Source organism: Carcharhinus amblyrhynchos, chromosome 30 (genome assembly GCF_965287045.1).
Source record: "Carcharhinus amblyrhynchos chromosome 30, sCarAmb.v2.hapA, whole genome shotgun sequence".
NCBI lineage: Eukaryota > Metazoa > Chordata > Chondrichthyes > Carcharhiniformes > Carcharhinidae > Carcharhinus > Carcharhinus amblyrhynchos.
Window position 1 is genome coordinate 23,129,725 of NC_137353.1, and position 21,620 is coordinate 23,151,344.

Genomic DNA, 21,620 nt, shown 5'->3' on the forward strand with positions numbered 1-21,620 from the left:
GTAAGGACAGGACTAAATGCCCTCCAATTGAATATCTTGCCAACACTGTTGAGAATCGCATATTGAATATGGCTGTTTAGATGAAGTCAGCACCTGCAGTGGAGGAAAAAAAAGACTGGAAAAGAAGAGTGATTCTTTCTTCCAAATGCTTCCAGTGCCCTTCTCCTTTAGGAGTTACCTCCTTGTTGGAATATATTTTCGCAACTGATGGGATATCGTGAGAAAACCTGAGTTTGACATCCACACATGTATTTCCAGCAGGGGTCACTAGAAAGCTTTAGAAAGATCAATTGTATCACCATGTCACTACCCCAACAGTGATTGTGGTCTGTATTATTCCGCTATTCATGGCCTTAGCTTCCTGAGGAGCCAGTGTAAGGCCATCTAACAGCAGTACGTAAAATATTTTTGGGTATGTTCTTGTAAGTAATGTATTTAGTGTATGGATTGTGTAGAATTGTTAATATGTGATTGTTCATCTCTGACCTATGTTTCAGTGTCGTCAACTTTGTTGAACTAAATTCTAATGAAACCTTTCTTAAATGAAGATTGTGCATTGAGGCAATGCTTCACAAAGGCACACTATCCTGTCACATATTATTAGTTCTTAACGTGCGTTAAATTTTTTATATTGTTAATTTTTTTGCCAAATGCCAAGCAATCTTAAACTGCTCTCACCATTGCCACCACCATTGATGGGCCATTGCCACCAATATTAATCAGATCAAAGTGCTTTCTTTAGTTGCAGCCCAAGTTTGGGTGGCACAGTGGTTAGTACTGCTAACTCACAATGCCAGGGACCTAGGCTTGATTCCCAGCATGGGTCTCTATTTGTGCAGAGTATGCAAGTTCCCCCCCATGTTTGCATGGGTTTCCTCCAGGTGCTCCGGTTTCCTCCCACAGTCCGAAAGACATGCTGGTTAGGTGCATTGGCCATGCTAAATTCTCCCTCAGTGTACCTGAACAGGCACTGGAGTGTGGCTACTTGGGGATTTTATAGTAACTTCATTGCAGTGTTAATTTAAGCCTACTTGTTATACCAATTAATAAACTTAAAAAAAACTTGAACTTAAGTTTGAAAGGATAGCAGTTAAACCTCAGAACTTTGCTTTATACAGTTCAGTTAGACGCGTCTAAAAATTTGACTATCAGTTTATACTGAATTACCAGTGAGATGACTAATTACTGGCAGTGGAGGTCTTAAGAAAGTAGTGCCTTTGGATCATTTGTTATGTTGTTTGTAGACTCTTGTGGAATATCACTAACTGTGAAAATGCTCCCACGTGATTAAACTTCATTCTGGAGTAGTTTCATGACTAATGTTCAGCCACCAATGTCTGCATGTTACAGCATCACAATCTGCGAAAATTCTTTAAATAGTATGACCAGTTGTATAGATGGGTCAGAAATACAGACACACAGAATAGGTACCAGACATTTGGAGAATTGCAAACATTATGTCCTTGTTCAAAAGGTGTTGTAAGCAAAGCCCCGGCAAGTACAGATTAGTCAGTTTAACATCAGTCGTGGACAAGCTCCTAGAAACAATTATTTGGGATAGAATTAGTAGATACGTGGAAAAACTTGGATTGATTAGGAAGAGCTAGCATGGAATTCTGAAGTGGAGATTGTGTTTAACGAACTTGCTGGAGTTTTTTGAAGAGGTTAACAGTAAGGGTCGATGAGGGTAATGCTGTTGATGTGGTGCACGTGGATTTTCAGAAGGCATTCAATACAGAGCCATACGACAAACAAGTAAGAAAAGTTAAATGCAAATCAGGTTAAAATCAAATCCATGTGTTAACTTTATGTGAGGCTTGTGATTAGCTGACAAATTACACCAAGTCCCCTACCAGTTGTTTTGATTTTATTTGCAATAAATTTATTTATAGAAATGCTCCTCTGGTGAATAAATACATAACGTGCTGAGCCTTCAAGAACAATGTGTAGTTACTGAGCTGTGCAGAATCAGCTCATTTCATTCAGGACGCAATTAAATTCACTGTCTCTGGGTGGAGAGCACAACTTCTTTTGGCAGCTGATAGACAACACTGGTCCAGGAGCCACTGTTGGAAATTGAATGAGTTTTGGATTGAGTTTGACTGATGCATTCTGTTTTTGAATAGCCTGTGCAGCTTTTGTTGCCTGATATCTCATGGAGGATGGGCAGTTTACCAGAGGGCTATCTATACTTATGGATCTGTAGGTCTCCAAGTGTTTGGACCTTCGTGAAAGGAGAAAAAAAAATGAAAGAGCAATAAAAATTGTTAGGCAAGCTTTGCCTGTTGTGTGATCTTCCAATACACAAGAAGGCACATACGAATCAGGGATAGCAAGTATCCCAGGTTGCAAGCTGTACATCATTGCTCCACCTTAGTAATTACATCACACTCTTAATATTCTTATGTGCCAATGTATTGCCTTTAGGTCAGGGTTGCTAATTAAGTTTACAAGCCAGGAACTTGAACTTGCCTCATCAGAATTTGAATTTAGGAAAACATATGAAATTTTATAAATTGATTTTGGCAGGCCACACTATATTGGAATCTTTCTTTCCAAAATTTTGACTCCCTCCTAAGGGAAGTAAGCTGTTATCGGTTGCAAAGTCTATGGTTGATTGCAGTCTTTGTTTACCTCACCCAAGTGGCAGTTCTTCATGTGAAAACCAGGACATTGAATTTCAGCAGCCTACTTGACCATGGAGGTAGAAACTACATCTGAGCCTAATCCCTTTCTTGCCTGAAGGCCATCCACAAATTTGGCTGCAGGCGTGAGAATCTTAGTAGATTTATTGATCCCTCTTCCCCAGACAGGCGGTAGAGGAGGACAGAGGCAGTAATCCTGTGGATGTCCAGTGAAAATCAACAACTGTAATCCAGATTGGCAATTCAACATGGAAGCTGTATTGTGGTGGATTTCTTCCAATTAACCCCAAGAGAGCCAGGGATAGGTTACTATTGTTTACTCATGGATTGAGGCATGGAGAGCACTGCGCCAGAGAAACCTCAGAAGCAGCACTCTCTTCTAATATAGCTCTGAGCTCAAAAAGAACTCTCATCGAGAGAGCATTCTAATACAGTAGTCTTTTCTAAATTACAGACACATGCTGCGTATACAGCTAGTACATTGTTTAAAATTCTAATCTTGTATTATTAAACCTTTCGCCTGGAAAAATGAACAGTTATCTCCTCCTAGCTAGAGGCTATTTGCTGTAACATATACAGCCAAGGCCTTACTGGAGGATTTTGCTGATCTCAGATCCTTGAGCGTGTAAAGTTCACTCAGGGTAAAAGCATTTGAATGACATATGCTCTTAAAGTTTTAAAACTTATTTATTAGTATCACAAATAGACATATGAACACTGTAATGAAGTTATTTTGAAAATCCCCTAATCACAACCCCCTGGCGCCTGTTTGGATGCACTGAGGGAGAATTTTTTTTAGCATGGTTAGTGCACCAAACCAGCACATCTTTTGGACTGTGGGAGGAAAGTGGAGCACCCAGAAGAAACCCAAGCAGACACGGGGAGAACGTGCAGAGTCCACACAGACAGTGACCCAAGCTGGGAATTGAAACTGGATCCCTGGCATTGTCTCTAACCCCCTTTTTTACTAAATTATTTACCCTAACACTCCTATTTGGCTTAACTATGTCTTTTACCCCACTAACCCGTGGAAAAAAGGATTTAGATCTCTTCTGACTGGAAGTTGGCTAACATCACCTCGAGGGAAATTAAAGATGGGCAATGAATGCTGACTTTACCAGTGATACTCCCATTCTAATAAAGAATAAAAAACACTTGGCCCTTAATTTTGCAGCTTGATCTTTGGAATCATTTTGGTAATTCTACAGAGATAAAGTGATTGTGACAGAGGAAGGATTTCATTGCTCATATTCAATACAAGGAGGTTAAACATGAGCTGCAATTGTGACAGCGCCACACTCGGTTTCAGAAATATTCTAACACTTCTTGTAAGAATGCAAACCAATTGAGATTAACAAGCAAGGCAAACCTATACTAAAAATAGTCTAATAAAATAACTTTGCTGGTGTTCTCCTTGAGGCGTCACCACACTCCTTAGAATAAATGTTTGGCAGAGAATGCTGCACTGTTCTGCTTTGTATCGTTTCGGTGCTTGGCGATCGATGCCTAGAGAATCTGATTTATTCTTAGAGATGCATTTATCAGCAGAATTGACCCTTAACTAGATGAGGGCTAGATCATAAGTATACATTTTCTATCCAGCTGAGTGTAACAATTGTAGATTTTGTGATGCAGGCATGAACTCCCAATTCCAAAATGGACATGTAGGGTCTTAATTTGATGGCGCTTTCAACAGTGTTGCACTCCTCCTCTACAACATTGACTTGTTGTATAATTAAGTATTAGGGCAAGTTTGAACTTTTGACTTGCGTGACTAAGCCAAAATTACTAAAATTTCAGAAAAGTGAGAGGTATTTGTCCTATGTCTCTTGAGCTATGCAGAACATTTAGCATTACAGTGGAAGGTTTACTATTTGCAGAATGGGTTATGGCTGGAGGAAACGTCTTGAGCTATCTAATAGTAAGGTGCTCTTCTGGTGCATTGTGTGATCCTAATTCTTTAACTTGGTGTGGCAGCAGTGGAGGTGGTGTATTGGTATTATTACAAAAGAATCCTGTTGGCCCATTTTGAAATGGGGAATGGCTTTGTGCAATGTTTAATAATAAATTGTATGCCGAGGACCCTTTTTCTAAACTGCATTGCTTATTTCCCTCTGAGGATGCAGTCTGAAGCGTAAATACCTTGCAGTTATGCTGCTGCCAAATTTGACTAATATCAGTGGCTATTCTAAGTGGCAAATAGCCATTGTTTTGTCTGTTGTGGATATTGCATTCCACTTGGGGATTTTGTAGTATGACCAGATTATAGGTATCATGTTTGAGTTTGTAATTTTATATGGAAGAGTATGAATGGAGAGAGATTTGGCCATTTTGGAGTTGGCGTATTCAAAGCAATGGAGAGTTATTTTTAGCAGAAGATTTGAATTTGAACAAGTCAATACTTGCATTTTATACTGCGTGTATCAACTTGCTCATCAGTTAATACTATTCTTCTGTTTATATGTATGTTGCTTGTATCTATGTAAAGACACATTCTGGTAATTATTAAAGCTTGCTCAGATACAGATAAGTAGTTGTTATTTTGCAGTGCTGATTTAAAGGCTATTTTAAGCTATAGTTGCCTCCTAATTCACACACTTTTCATATTTCTACCTCGTGCTTTCAAGCAATGGTCAGAATTGTAGCTGACAAACCTACAGCAGTTCATGAGGCTCATGCAGAGATGGGCTTCCCTGGCTTCTGTGTCTGCAATGCATTTGTTATTGGTTGCAAGAAACACCACAAGCTCTTAGTAAAGTCACAATGATGGACTCTTTGGTTGTGCAGGTAACACTATATAATACGGATCAGGATGGAAGTGATAGCCCTCGCAGCAGCCTTAACAACAGCTTGTCTGACACGAGTCTAGCATCCGTCAACCTGAATAATGTTGGCTCTGTCCACAACTACGCGCAGGTAAGTTTGTGACTTAGTGAAAACCGATTTGTTAAAGCACACTTTTACTTTGCAATAGCTAAAAAGGCCTAGTGGATATACACTAAACCTTCAGTACGCCAATAAATGTGGCAGCCACATTCCTTTTAAAAAAGGGAACCTTATTATTTATTTTAGAATTAAGCCACAGTACTACAGGCAATTTGGAATAACCAGCTAATGTCTGATCTGTTTTTGAAATAAATTAGGTGCATTCTAAAATCTAGAATATGAAGGAGAATGTGAAACTTGCTATGACATATTGATTAAAATGCTCAGCATAAATGCATTTAAGGGTTAGATAAACCTGAGGGAGAAAGGAATTGGACACTTGTGGTGAATGAGGTAAAGCACATTGGGAAAATACTCATGTGGAACATAAGAAATGGGGTAGAACTGTGGAGAGAAATGCCTGTTTCCGTGCTATAAAAATGATTCAATTTTAGGAATAGTGTGCTGTAGTTGCTGAGCCCAGGAATACAGATTTAAATGAAGAGGAGCTGTGTCATGTTTTTTATAATAGCTGAAGTAATTAAAAGCAGAAAACCTAGAGTGAAACAAAATGTGGTATAAATAAACAAAACCATAAGGAAATTAGAAGAAAAACTGTGGATGCTTGAAATTCTGAAATAAGAGCAATGATAGAAGTGCACAAGAGATCAGCCAACTCTTGGAAGGTGGAATTCTTGCGAGTTCTGAGTTCTGATACTCCTTAATTTTTTTTTGTTGGTTCAGATTGCAGACAGACCTGTTTTGCACTTTTGCTCTTAAGTTTGAGTACTGGTTTGCAGGGAAACCCAGCAGTTCTTGACTTCAGTACATCCTGTCCTTTCAGTCTCATGGTCGGATTACAAAATCTGATATCACCTGGTGTTCAGTTTCCCAGCTACGCACAACCCCACTTCCCTTCCCCTGCATGTCAACATATAGCCAGTTAATTTTCAATTGGTGTGCCACCTTCTAGTCCCTACGTTGAAGGATCATGTGTTTCCATTTGTACAGGTGACAAACCGGGCTGATCCAGTCTCCCAGAGTCTAACACCACAGCAGCAGCAATACAACATGCCCGAGAGGGACACAAAACCACCCTTCTCAGAATACAACTTTGAAGATCTGAGTGCCTCCTTTCGTAGCCTTTACAAATCCGTTTTTGAGCAGTCTCTCAGCCAGCAGGGTGAGTGTGAACTCTGTCCCAGATAGGCTACATTTTACAGGTTCTCCAACTAAATTTTGATTTCATTCTAGTGCAATTGAAGCTTTTGCTTTTAATATTTGATTGTCCTAACATGAATCAAAAAACCTTTAAAATCAATGCTGACTGGTGCTTATGTGATGTTTATGTAGTATTTTACGCACTTGCAAATATTTTCTTCTGCATTATTTACGTCCTACTCATAATTGGAAATGAAGAGTATTTGGAGTACAGGGAAGGTCAGTGTTGCATCTGATTGATCAGCAGTGTGGGTTAGTGTTGAGTGGGACAGGCCCACGTTTGTTAAGATCTGCATCTAAATCCAGGGCCTGGATTTCTTTATATGGCAATAGTACCAATAAATTTGGAACTGTTTGTGTCGTCTTACATTTTCCTGATGCCCTTGGAAGACCAACCTCCTGAATCTTTTGGTATCCTCTCAATTTATCCAGTTGCTGGCTGAGCTGGCTTTGGTGCTGTATTCTCTCCTGTTGCTCTCCTACAAAGGAAGAAAAGGAATGCTATTCAGAGCCAGGTGGTTATTCATATGGTGGTAGTAAGTGCACTATTAATAGACCTGTTCAGTGGAACTGTTAATCCTACAGTATTTTTCCTTCCTGTGGGGAAAGTGCCAGTTCTTGGCAGCTGGCCGCAGTGAAATGATTGAAATCTCGCTGTGTGGGGAAGTGCAGGCACAAATCACTCCCTGATTCAGCGTATAACAGCACTCGAGAGTATGATCCTTCAGCAAACAGTTGGGATTGTGGCCCAGAGAAGCAAGCCAGTTCAGCATGTGAGTGAATCTTAAGGTTGTGTTTCTGGATTCCAAGGCATGTCTTCAAATTTAAGGGAGGTATGCAATGTGACCAAAATGGTTGTCTACATTTATAGTGTGGAATCAGTTCGCTCTGTTGGTTAGATGTCAAGTTTGTGATGCAGACTGATGCCAACAGTGGAAATTCAATTCTCATACTGGCTGAGGTTATTCATGAAAGCTCAAAGGGGAGAACAGCCGAGGGTCACCTGGGACTATATCAACTTTACCTTTTTTTACACTAATAATGCGGTCATATCTAGCCATAGTTTATTTTCTTGAGTATTAATGAAAAATTACATTTTCTGTCAAAGCTTTTCATCTTGTACTCATCAAAACAATCAAGAATGTCAGAGGAAACAACAACCTTATCTGCATGACAAAAGAGTGCTGATTAGTTAGCAAATGGACTCTGATAGTGCCATTGCCATGGTGAATGACCAGTTAAGTGATAGTTAACTGCCAAGCAGTCATTGAAAATTTAAACCAGGCAGCTTGACTCAGGTCAAGGCATTACCTTGAGGAATGAACCAGCGAAGGTGTCAGTTCTTTTGTGCCACATGTGTATACATTCTTTCTATCTGCGAAGAACAGGGCCCTGTGTATTAACAATGGGCCTTCCATTGTTTGCTGGAGCAGGCGAGTGAAGGAGCAGAGAGTCAGGTAAGAAATTACCTGTTTAAAACCTGTTTAAATAAGTTTAAAGCATTTTCGTGGGCTTTTTAGTGTGTAGTTAGAACTTACCTTGTAGAACTGTTTTTAAATTATTTAAAAGCATTTTCGCGGGCTTTTTGTATTTACTGCTTTAAGAATTCAGAGGGAGTGGAGAGCAGGGATTTGTGGGTAAGCAGGCTTTTAAACAGCGCCAGGTTTAAAAGGAGGACTGGTAGAGAGCGGGCAGCGGAGTGAGAGGGAAGCAGAGTGAGCTGCTAGGGCTTAGGAACAAAGGGCTTTGGAGAAAAGGGCCAGATAAGTTTGCGTTACATTCGTTCAATATTACTACAGGGAATAATGGAGGGGCATGTGATGTGCTGTTTCTGTATGATGTGGGAGCTGGTGGACCCCAGGGTCCTTCCCAGTGACCATGTCTGCAGTAAGTGCTGGTTGCTGGAGGAGCTCCAGCTCAAAGTAGATGAGCTGGCCTGTGAGCTACAGACACTGAGGCTCATCAGGGGGAGGGAGGGTGCCATTGATAATGGGGTGCAAGAGACATCCACCCCCCCCTAGACTGGCTAACTCTAAGGCTCAGGAACAGGAGGGGGCTGCAGAGAGGAAGGAGGGTGGGGACCAAATGCCTCAGCCTCTCAATCTGCATAACAGGTTTGAGGTTCTTGCTTCCAGTGTGGACAAGAACGAGGGCAGTGAGCTTGGTGAGCAAGCTGCACACGGTACAGTGATGCAGACACAGGTCATAGGCAAAGAGATGGTGAAAAGGAACGTAGTAGTAATTGGGGATAGTGTGGTTAAGGGTATTGACACTGTTCTTTGTCACAATGACAAAGTGCACAGAAGGGTGTGTTGTCTGCCTGGTGCTCGGGTCCAGGATGTCGCATCTGGGCTGCAGAGGAACCTGGAGTGGGAGGGTGAGAATCCGGTCGTTGTAGTACATGTGGGTGCCAATGACATAGGCAAAATGCGAATTGAGGATCTGGGGAGGGAGTTTGAAAAGCTGGGAATGGAGTTAAAAAGTAGAACCGACAAGGTGGTTATCTCCGGACTACTGCCTGAACCGAGTGCAGACGGGCGTAGGGTTGATGAGATTAAGGAAGTGAATGGGTGGCTCAGGGATTGGTGTAGGAAGAATGGGTTTGAATGCATGGGGCATTGGCATCAGTATTGGGGTAGGTGGGACCTGTTCAGGTGGGATGGGGTTGGTCTGAACCGTGCTGGGACCAGAGTCCTGGCTAATCGTGTAAATAAGACTGTAGTTAGGGCTTTAAACTAATTGGGGGGGGGAGGGTGCGAGGGTAGGTGACATTACGGGGTCTAAATAAAAGGAGAGGGTGCAGGTAAGGGAGGAGGCCAAGGATGTCCCAATAATAAAAGGAGTAGGGGGCGTGAGTATGGTTGATGGTGTTCTGGCAAATAGGGTCCAGGTGAAGGCTGGGATGAAGGCACTTTATCTGAATGCACGAAGCATTCGGAATAAAGTGGATGAGCTGGTGGCGCAGATCAGCACAAATGGATATGATCTGGTGGCCATTACAGAGACGTGGCTGCAGGGTGACAGGGACTGGGAGCTGAATGTCCAGGGGTATCAAGTGTTTAGGAAGGATAGGCAGGAGGAAAAAGGGGGGTGCGTAGCTCTGCTGATTAAGGATAGCATCAGGGTGGTAGTAAGGGATGATATAGGAACCAAAGAGCAGAATGTGGAATCGTTGTGGGTGGAGATTAGGAACAGCAAAGGGAGGAAGACGCTGGTGGGTGTCGTTTATAGGCCCCCAAATAATGATCTGGAGGTGGGGCGGGCTGTTAACGCGCAAATAAATGCGACGTGCAGGAATGGAACGGCGATAATTATGGGGGATTTCAATCTACATATTGATTGGTCGACCCATGTTGGACGCGGTGGGCTCGAGGAGGAGTTCTTGGAATGCTGCCGGGATAGTTTCCTCAAACAGTGTGTGTTGGAGCCGACGAGGGAGCGAGCTATCTTGGATCTGGTGTTATGTAATGAGGCGGGTAGAATTAGGGACCTTGCGGTGAAGGATCCTCTTGGGGAGAGTGATCATTGTATGGTGGAGTTTCTGATGCAGATGGAGGAGGAGAAAGTGGGTTCCCGGACATGTGTCCTTTGTTTGAACAGAGGGGAGTATGGTAGGATGAGAGAGGAATTGGCGAATGTTGATTGGGGGAGCGTGTTGGATGGTAGGTCTGCTGAGGAACAGTGGAGGATCTTTAAGGAGGTCTTTCTTGGTGCTCAGCAGAAATTTATTCTGATGGTTCAAAAGGACCGTAGGAGGAGAGGTAATCAGCCGTGGATAACGAAAGTGTTAAATTAAAAGCGGAGGCGTTTAGAGCAGCTAAGAGTAGTGGGCGAGAAGAGGATTGGGAGAGGTTTAAATGTCAACAAAGAATGACTAAGAAGTTGATAAAGAAGGGTAGGATAAACTATGAAGCTGGGCTTGCGCTTCATATAAAAAAGGATAGCAAGAGCTTTTATAAATACATAAAAAGGAAGAGGCTGGCTAGGGTGAACGTTGGACCCTTAAAGGATGAGGGGGGACTTAGTGGTAGGGGATGGGGAAATGGCTGAGGCCCTGATTAACTTTTTTGTTTCGGTCTTCACGGAGGAGGACGTGAATAATTTGCCGGGCGTTAGCGAAGGAAAGATGGTAGGAGTGGAGGGCCTGAATGACATTATTGTTACTAGAGAGGCGGTGCTCGACAGACTGGAGGGACTGATTGTGGACAAGTCCCCAGGACCGGATGGAATGCATCCAAGGGTTCTGAAGGAAATGGCGGAGGTGATAGTGGATACCTTGGTGGTTATTTTCCAAACGTCGCTGGATTCCGGGGAAGTGCCGGAAGATTGGAAAACAGCTAATGTTACGCCGTTGTTTAAGAAGGGTGGCAGGCAAAAGGCGGGGAATTATAGGCCGGTTAGTTTAACATCTGTTGTAGGAAAAATGTTAGAATCCGTGATCAAGGAGAAAATAGCGAGGCATCTTGAGGAGAATCGTTTGGTAGAGCAGATGCAGCACGGTTTCGTTAAGGGGAAGTTGTGTCTGACGAATTTATTGGTGTTCTATGAGGATGTGGATAGAGGAGAGCCGGTGGATGTGGCCTTTCTTGATTTTCAGAAGGCATTTGACAAGGTGCCTCACGAGGTTATTGCAGAAGGTCAGGGGGCATGGAGTTTGGGGGTAGGGTGTTAGCGTGGATAGAGGATTGGCTATCAAATAGGAGGCAGAGTGGGGGTCAATGGGTGCTATTCGGATTGGCAGTTGGTGATTAGTGGAGTGCCCCAGGGGTCGGTGCTGGGGCCTCAGCTATTCACCATGTATATAGATGATCTGGAGGAGGGAACTGAGTGTATGGTGTCGAAATTTGCTGATGACACCAAGATTGGTGGAACGGCAAATTGTGCGGAGGGTGTGGAGAGTCTGCAGAAGGATCTAGATAGGCTGGGCGAATGGGCCAGGAACTGGCAAATGGAATTTAATGTTGGCAAATGTGAGGTTGTCCACTTTGGTAGGAATAATGGTAGGAAGGACTATTACTTACATGGCGAAAAACTACAGCATGCGACGGTGCAGAGGGACCTCGGGGTCCTTGTGCATGAGTCGCAAAAACCCAGCCTGTGGTCAGGAAGGCGAATGGGATGCTGGCCTTCATAGCGAGGGGGATTGAATATAAAAGTAGGGAGGTCTTGCTGCAGCTGTATAGGGCACTGGTGAGGTCGCAGCTGGAGTACTGTGTGCAGTTTTGGTCGCCACACTTATGCAAGGATATTTTGGCCTTGGAGGGAGTGCAGAGGAGGTTTACTAGGCTGATACCAGAGTTGAGGGGGTTGAACTATGAGGAGAGGCTGAATAAACTAGGCTTGTACTCGTTAGAGTTTAGAAGAATGAGGGGAGATCTCATTGAGACGTATAAGATGTTGAATGGGATGGATAGGGTAGAGGTGGAGAGGCTCTTCCCGCTCAAAAAGGACAGTAGGACTAGAGGGCACAGCCTCAGGATAAGGGGGGGGGCAGTTTAGAACAGAGTTGAGGAGGAACTTCTTCACTCAAAGGGTGGTGAATCTCTGGAATTCTCTGCCCGTTGAAGTGGTGGAGGCTGCCTTGCTCAATATTTTTAAGACGCGGGTTGATAGGTTTTTGATAGGCAAGGGGATTAAGGGTTATGGGGAGAGGGCGGGAATGTGGAACTGAGCCACGACAGATCAGCTATGATCTTATTGAATGGCGGGGCAGGCTTGAGGGGCTAGATGGCCTACTCCTGCTCCCATTTCTTATGTTCTTGTAAATGTAGCTTCCAGTCCATGCAAATGAACCACATTGCAAGCTTGACTGGCTACCTTAAATTGGTTGCCAGCGTAATTTTCCAAAGATATCCTGCAGTATAGTGGTTACTCTGATCAGATTGTTTCGCAATATATATTGCACAAACTCAGGAACGTGCCTTAGACTGTACTTTTCAATCCTGAGAAGTACTGAGCCTACTTCTTTACCCTGTAAGTGCAAGGCATCTCAAAAATCTGTGCAACAGATGAAGTCAGCTGTTTCACATTGCTATTATGCAATACCAACACTACTGGTATTTGCCATTAACAGAATGCTGCCTATCTCACAAGTGGATAATGTACATGAATTTCAGTGCTAGGTATGTAGGCTGTATATCCCAAAGTCTGGTGGATTGTATCAAACAGCATATCCCTTCTGCTTACACAACAGGCAATCAACCAGCACTTGCAAAACTCAAAACACAATGTCAAACATTTGATGTGATTCTGCGTTTGGATAACATTTGTTAGATAATGTGTGCTAAAAATTGTGCTGCCAACTAATTTAAGATTGTCAAGTTAGGCTGACAGAGTGGCCAATTTGCATGTACTGGAAATTATATGTATATTACTACATGGGGCCCTGTTTTTGCAAACAGAAAGACCATGTACGCACATAGTGCCTACTTCAACTAAACAAAATTAGTGATAGCCATTTGCTGATTCATTCCACAGTGCAGTGTCTTGACCAATTAGACTCGTGTTGCCTGGTTTAAATTCTCAAATAATCTTGGCAGATAACTGTCAATCAACAATAACTGTTGCATTCTCCATGGCAATGTCTCGAACAGAGTACACTTGCTAACCAATCAGTACTCTCTCCTCATATAATAATAAAGTTGTTGTTTCCATTGGTATTCTTGTGATTGGCCTGATGAGTGCAAGATGAAAAGCTTTGACAAAATGTCCTGTTTTTAGCAGTAGTCAAGTTCTGTACTACCAAATGATTATTAGTTTATTTTCTAGTATTTATCAAGTTTAAGGTGAGAGTGGAAAGATTTAAAAGGGACCTGAGGGGCAACTTCTTCATACACAGGGTGATGGATATATGGAATGAGCTGCCAGAGAATGTGGTTGAGGCAGGCACAATAGCAACATTTAAAAAGCATTTGGATAAATAAGTCCATGGATGGGAAAGGATTGGAGAGATATGGGCCAAATGCAGGCAGTTGGGACTAGTTTGGAAAAGAACCATGGTTGGCATGGGCTGGTTGGGCTGAAGAACTTGTGTCTGTGCTGTATTGCTCTATGTACTGTAATCTGTAGGTAAGCAGTTATAATTGAGACTTCTGTGTGCTTCATATAAGTTACTTCCACTTCTGCACTGTGGGGATTCTATGAAACTCTGTCTACATTGCAATTTACAAAGGACTTGTCACTTTCAATATAAGATTAATCACCATTTTGCTTTCAAATGAATTGTGACATTGGTAATATTATAAATGTGTACAATGTTCTTTCTTGTACATTGAGAGGACTAGAATATAAAGAATGCCTCCAATCTATCCATTATATGCCCTGTGTCCCCACCATTGATATCAATGCTCATTTGTTTCCAGGGTAAGCCAAAGGGCACTTTGAAGCACAAATCTGGTCTACGACTTGATTCGTTTTGTCATTTTTTACTATCCTGCACAATGGGACATGATCATTCACCTAGATTGTTTAAAAATAAACAATATTCACAGTCCACTGGATTCATGTTCGTGTTTGTGTTTACTGTCCATTGTTTCAAAACCATGAAGATTGATTAATTGTTACTTACTATTGAGGCTGGCTAATGGATTTTATACGGAAGTATCATAGCATTGACAATCAATCCTTTTTTCCCCACTCTAGGAATGATCAATTTGCCTTCTGAGGCATCACAGCCAACCCACACGTCCTGTTCCTACCAGCATTCTCCCAGCAGTACTGTCAGCACCCACCCGCACAGTGGACAGAACAGCCTGGCCAACAGCCATGCCAGCAGCCTCGGAGTCGGTGCGGGAGGGACACAGGTGCAGCTGTCACAGCATCAGATCCACCCTCAACACACGCACCATCAGCACCATCAGCATCAACATCCGCAGCACCAACCAAACCAGCAACACCATCACCAACAGCAACACCATCACCAACAGCAACACATGGCCTGCAATATCGGTAAGACCAGTTTGCCCCCTCTTTATACTTCCATGTCTTGATTATTCAGTGTTTTTGGACGATGCCAGTAGTAGTATAATGTGTCACAATCATTGAAGTATGTAAAAGTGCTGGAAATTTCCTTCCAGTTTTCAGCCTTCTCCGCTTGAAAGCATCTTGTTACTGGAGATTTTTTTTAATAAGTAGTAAATGCTGACAGTCTACTGGATGTGCTTTATAACTACAGTATGTTTTACCTGACCTCAGAATATAGTTCCACTAGCTGTAGCTCAATCATTGTACCAGCTCTGGGAGAGGTGAGACCTGAAAAGGCCTAATGGATTGGACCTTAATAGGGCCAGGATCAATATCCTTTGGGATGTTTTGTTATTGTTACTGGTGAGGGTTTAATCTAACTTGCCAGAAGGATCAGAGCCAGGATGTAACATTAGAAAGGAGAAGCAAGATGCACAAAGGATCAGGAGAGACAGATAGCAGTAAAGTAAGAAATAGGGTGGTATATCAGATGGGGTAGCATAGGAGAGAATGCAATAAGTTCCAAATTAGGTTTATAGTACACTAATGTCAATGTACGGATCATGGTATGTAAAGTTTGTGCACTGACAGTGGAGATAAGCATCGGAGAATATGATGTTGTGGTGACAACAGAGACCTGGCTGAAGAGGGCAAGAACTGGGTAATCATCCTAGACTGGACAGGCAGGGAATGAAAAAAAGAGGAGTGTCAGTTAAGGAAAATATTACAGTGCAAGAGAAAGAAAATATTCTGGAGGACTCAAAGGCAGAATCTTGTTACGTTAGAGCTAAAAAAAATTTAGGATACACTACCAGTTGGATTCTATCTGCTACCAACCAGGGAGAAAGATGTGTTGTAGAGGAACAAATATGCATTGAAATTGCAGAGAGGTGCAAAATCATAGAGTAGTTACAGTGGGGAACACTAATTAGCTTAATGTAAACTGAGATAGCATTAGTATAAGGACAGGGAGGGGGAATAGTTTATGAAGTTTCTTCAGGAGAATTTTCTACATCAGTATGTTTCTAATGAGGAAGGAGACAATACTGGATTTGTTTTTAGGGAATGAGGCAGATCAAGTTTCAGGAGGAAAACTTTAGGAGGCAGTGATCATAACATTGTAAAGTTTAGGTTAGTTGTGGGGAAGAACATGGAGCAATCCAGAGTAAAAATAATTAACTGGGGGAGGGCTAGTTTCACTGAGGTGAGAGGGAAGCTGGCTCAGATAAATTGGAAACAAATCTTAACAGCAAGCTGCAATGGACAATCGCTGCCTTTAAAGAGGAGGTGGCTTTGGTAGAATCAAGTTAAGAATCAAGGGGAAAGGTAGAAAAGATAAATTCCGAGCTCACTGGGTGATGAGACACAGTAAGATGAATCAGACAAAGAGCACATGTCAGGTTGATAAGTACAGGTAAGGACCAAGTGAATCTGGAAAATTCAGAGGGGAAGAGAAAAAATAATGAGAAGAGACTGGCAGCTAACATAAAAGAAAATCCAAGTGTTTTCTATAGACATATAAATGGTGAAAGGAGGAGGGGGGGTTGACTCACTGACAACTAAGAAGGGGATTTACGCATGGAAGCAGAGGCTGTGGTTGAGGCACTAAATGCGTGCTTTGCATCTGCCTTTCTGTAAGGAAGAAGGTGCTGTCCAAATCATAGTGAAAGAAGAGGTAGTTGAGACATTGGATGGGCTAAAATTAATGAAGAGTTTTTTTTAAAAGTTTGTTTATTAGTCACAAGCAGACTTATATTAACACTAAAATGAAGTTACTGTAGCCACACTGGCGCTTGTTCAGGTACATTGAGGAAGAATTTAGCACAGCCAATGCACCTAACTAGCACGTCTTTTGGACTGTGGGAGGAAACTGGAGCACCCGGAAGAAATTCACACAAACACAGGGAGGATGTGCAGACTGTGCACAGACAGTGACCCAAGCTGAGAATCGAACCCTGTTGCCAGGGTAGTTAGTTCAAGAAAGTAGTTAATGAAGCATAGTTTCCTGGACCTTAATAGTAGAGTACAAAAGCAAGGAATTTATAGTGAACCTTTATAAAACACTGGTTCAGTCTCAACGAAGTATTGTGTTCAATTCTGAACATTACATTTAGGAAGAATGTTAAGGCTTTGGCGAGAGTCCAGAAAAGGTTTACAAGTATGGCTCCAGAAAAGAGGAATTTCAGTGATATGAATGGATTGGAAAATGCAAGAACATAAAAAATAGGAACAGGAGAAGACTATACAGTCTGTCGAGCCTGCTCCACAATTCTGTATGATCATGGATAATCTTGGGCTTTAATTCTACTTTCCCACCAGATCCACATATTCCTACATTCTCTGAGAGACCAGAATTCTGTCTATCTCACTCTTTAATATGTCGAATGATGGTGCATCCACAACCCTCTGATGTAGACAGTCCCAAAAATTCACAATCCTTTGAGTGCAAATTTCTCCTTACCTCAGTCCTAAATGATTAGCCCCTTATCCTGACATTGTGTTTCCTTGTTCTAGATTCCCTAGGCAAGGGAAACTGCACACCACTATCCACTATGATAAGCCTCTTCATAATCTTGAAGGTTTTGATGAAATCACACCTCATTGTTTGAAACACCAAATAATATAAATCCAATTTAGTTAGTCTTTTGTCATAGACTGACCCTTGCATCCCAGGGGCCATGCGAGTGAACTATATTCTTTAAATATGGCTATATTCTTTAAATATGGAGAGTAAAAACACACAAAATATTCCCAGTGTGGTCAGTTTTTGCAAGACTTCTTTATTCTTGTATTCCAATCCCTTGTAATAGTGGCCAGCATGCCATTTGCTTTCTTAATTGCTTACTTACCTGCATGCTAACCCAAGTTCCTTCTATAGTGCACCCAAGCCCCTCCGAAAGTCAACATTTACAGTTTCATGCTTTTTAGGAAAATATACCCCCCACCACCACCACCACCTTTGGGTTTGATGGCGCCCCCCCAAACACCACTCCCCCCCCACCCCCCACACACCACTCCTCCCCCCCCCCCCCTTCTGAACTCCAGTGAATATAATCCTAAGCAATACAGTCTCTCCTCATACGATAGACCTGCCATCCCAGCAATCAGCCTGGTAAACCTTTGCTGTACTCCCTCTAGGGCAAGGACATCCTTCCTCAGATAAGGACACTAAAACTACTCCCTGTGTGGCCTCATCAATGCCCTATACAATTGCAGTAAAACATTCCTATCCCTCTACTCAAATCCTCGTGCTATGAAAGCCAACATACCATTTGCCTTCTTTACTGCCTGCTTACCTATGTGCTTACTTTTAGTGACCGATGCCTGAGGACTCAGGTCTCATTGAGTATCCACCTCTCTCAATTTACACCCATTTGAATAATAATCTGTCTTCCTATTATTGCTACCAAAGTGGATAAACCCATATTTATCCACATTATGTTATCTGCCATGCAGTTGCCCACACACTCAGTTGTCCAAATCATGTTGAAGCATCTCTGCATCCTCCTCACAGCTCAGTCTCCCACCCAACATTATATCACTTAATCTATATATATCTCTGCAACTTCCGTGTATCTTCCTTGCATTCCCACCTAGCTTTGTGTCATCAACAAACTTAGATACGTTGCCCTCTGTCTCTTCTAAGTAATTTGTACAGACTGTAAACAGCTGAAAGCCGAGCACCATTCCACTGGTCACAGCCTGCCAACTGGAAAATTCCCCATTTACAATTAATCTCCTCCTGTCTGACCAGTTCTCTCTCCATGCTGCTACTTTACCCCAAATTCATAAGCCCTTTTCTTGCCTATGAACCTTTAGTGTGGCCCTTGTCAAATGCCTTTTGGAAATCAAAGTCTGCTAAATCTACTAGTTCCCCTTTATCCTGTCCCACTAATTACATCTTTAAAAAACTTTAATGAATTTATCAAACAGAATTCACTTCCGTAAAACCATGTTGATTTGTTCAAATTATTCTACCCTTTTCCAATGCATTGTTAAGACTTCCTCAATAATAGATTCCAGCACATTTCCAATGACTGATGTTGTGGCAGATTTACAGTTAATGGGGCCCTAAGCTCAGCTTTGTGTTTGGGGAGGGCGCCATCAAACCCAAAGGCTGAAGCCAAGAAAATACACAAATTGATCAATGCTTTTTTGCTTATACCAATATGCCTGTATGAGTAAAAGCTTTGTTGAAATCCAAGCCTACCTTCTGTCTGAGTGGTGGTAAAGATGGCAAGAAGCAGTGCAAAGAGACTATTTGCTCTTTTCTTGGAAGCTGTTGCTTGGCGGATCTGAAATGCCTCTCTAATACTGTTTCCCAGCATCCGCAGTATTTTATATTTCCTTTTGGCTAAGATCAAGTGTAGTATCGACATGTTGCACTTGGTTGAAGTCATTAGGTTACATTTCAGCTTCATTTGAAGCAATTTTTTAAAGCGGCATCTCGGCCTTTTGGCTAAGATGCAAATAAGATCAAACCTTGGCGGAGGAGCTGCACCTACTCCAATCAGCTTGGATCATGTAGATCAAGCCCAAGACAGGTGGTGAGATCCCTGTCTTGTCACCTTGGATCGGGAATGTCCCAACTTGTTGGGACTCTGAATTGGATTTAATTTGACTTGATTGGATTGGAATAAGGTTTTTAAAAAAAAGTATATTTATGGTGGAGGGAGTGCCCGGCGAGTTGGGGGCAACAGAACCCCTTTAATCCCTCTCTGGGATCCACATTGTCCCCAGTGGCAACCTAGCTGTCTCCCTCAGCAGCTCTGGCTCTTGGTTCCAGTCCATCCTTTACAAACACCAGGTTGTAGAAAGTCATCAGCTGGGGCTGTGATCCTTTTGTTCCCTGGAATGTTGTAGTTTACAGGCAGCATCTTAAAGTGGCCAAGCAGCAGCTCCCATCGCAGGAGCCGCAAGTACGTGTGATTTTGGGGTGGAGTTGAGCTTTGAGTTGATCCAGCTGCATACTGCAAAAATGAATGGAATTTTATATAACGTCAAACTAAGTGACTTTGCTATTCAGAAAGTATTAAGTGTCTGAAATATTGTGCAAATATTTCAAACAGATTGCAAATATGTGAAAACAGCTTGTGAAGAAGAGGGAACCACTCTGAATTTCCAGAGCCCTGTGCTGTAAATCTGCCACCTAACTGATGTCAGGAAATCTACTTTCTCCTTTCTTGAATGGTGATGAAACGTTTGGTAACTTCCAAGCTACTTCCAGAACCTAGGGGAGTTTGGAAAAACGTAGCCAACTTATTCACTTCCTCTGCAGCCATCTCTTTTAGAACTCTGAATTGTAGGTCACCAGGTCATGGGGATTTGTTGGACTTTAGTCCCTTGAGTTTCTTCAATACTTTATCTCCACTGATATGTTACTTTATTTATTATTGCCCCACACTTAATCCCTCAATTACCCTGTTTCTGGTATAACTTGTGCCTTCTAAGGTTTGTTTGTTTATTAGTGTCACAAGTAGGCTTATTAACACTGCAATGACCTTACTGTGAAAATCCCCTAGTCGCCACACTCTGGCATGTCTTCGCAAGGCCAACACGCCTAACCAGCAAGTCTTTGGAGTGTGGTAGGAAACCAGAGCACACGGACGAAACCCACACAGTCATGGGGAGAATGTGCGGACTCCACACAGCCAGTGACCCAAACCAGGAATTGAACCCAGGTCCCTGGTGCTGTGAGGCAGCAGTGCTAGCCACTGTGCTGTCCCCTTCTATTGTAAAGGCTGGCACAAAATATCTGATCACTATTTTAGCCATTTCCTCATTCATAATTGCTCCTATTTCTTGTACGGGCCCAGTGTTTACTGGGCTACTCTCTCCCTTTTTATTTGTTACAATCTATTGATTACAGTAACTAACACCAAGTCAGGCAACCGTTTTCAGTTAATTGATAAATAACTGCCATTACCAGGCAGTTTCTATTAGGTTTTGTTTTTATTCTAATTCAATCAAATCAAGTCCAATTCAGAGTCTCAACAAGTTGACAAACTGACAAGACAGGGTTCTCACCTCCTGTCTTGGGCTTGATCTACATGATCCAAGCTGATTGGAGTAGGCATAGCTTCTCCTCCAAGGCTTGATCTTATTTGCATCTTAACCAAAAGGCTGAGGTACCACTTTTAAAAAAATTGCTTCAAATGGAACTAAAATGTAACCTAATAACTTCAACCACGCACAGCATGTCGATACTACACTTGATCTTAGCCAAAAGGCTAGGAGGCTTTTGAGCGAGCTAACAGTTTTAAAGCTCTAAATCAAGAGTCTGCTTGTTAATCTGAATTATAGCTCATGAAAAGCTTACTAGAAACATCTTCCTCGTTAGCACTTGTTCCACGTTGCACTAAGTCCTCATCATCTCCACATTTCGCTGTGCTGGAGCTGTTCTCAGAAGAGAACGTTGAGAGGAGATTTGATAGACGTGTTCAAAATCATTAGTGGTCAGACAGCATAGATTGAGAGGAACTGTTCCCACTGGTGAAAGAGTCAAAGAAGCAGTTGTGTTAGGCAAAAGAAACAGGTGATGTGAGCAAAAAATTTTTGTCTGTATTAGGATTTGGAATGTGTTACTTGCGAGTGTGACAGAAGAATTCAATCGAAGCTTTGAAAATGGATAATTATCTGAAGAGAAAAAATTGCTGGGTATTGGAAAAGGATGAGGGAGTGGCTCATTAGCTGGCACTTGACACAAAGGGCCAAATAGCCCCCTCCTTTACTGTAACTATTTAGTGCATCCTTAATGCTAACAAAAGCATATTAACAGACACAATACACACTGGGAATGAGCGATGTGTCTGTCTTGTATTATGTGGTTCTCTACTGTACTGGCTGCTATCTTTACCAACCAAGACA

The 21,620-nt window shown here is 42.3% G+C and overlaps 1 protein-coding gene across 7 annotated transcripts in view; it reads left to right on the forward strand.

The window, feature by feature from the left end:
• foxj3 (forkhead box J3) overlaps positions 1 to 21,620 on the forward strand; it is a 126,515-nt gene that overhangs the window by 75,648 nt on the left and 29,247 nt on the right. For all 7 annotated transcript variants that reach the window (XM_080215495.1, XM_080215498.1, XM_080215499.1 and 4 more), the window contains exons 6-8: positions 5,433 to 5,561; positions 6,582 to 6,753; positions 14,433 to 14,738. In XM_080215495.1, the coding sequence (XP_080071621.1) occupies positions 5,433 to 5,561; positions 6,582 to 6,753; positions 14,433 to 14,738 (607 nt within the window). The remainder of the gene's footprint in view (positions 1 to 5,432; positions 5,562 to 6,581; positions 6,754 to 14,432; positions 14,739 to 21,620) is intronic.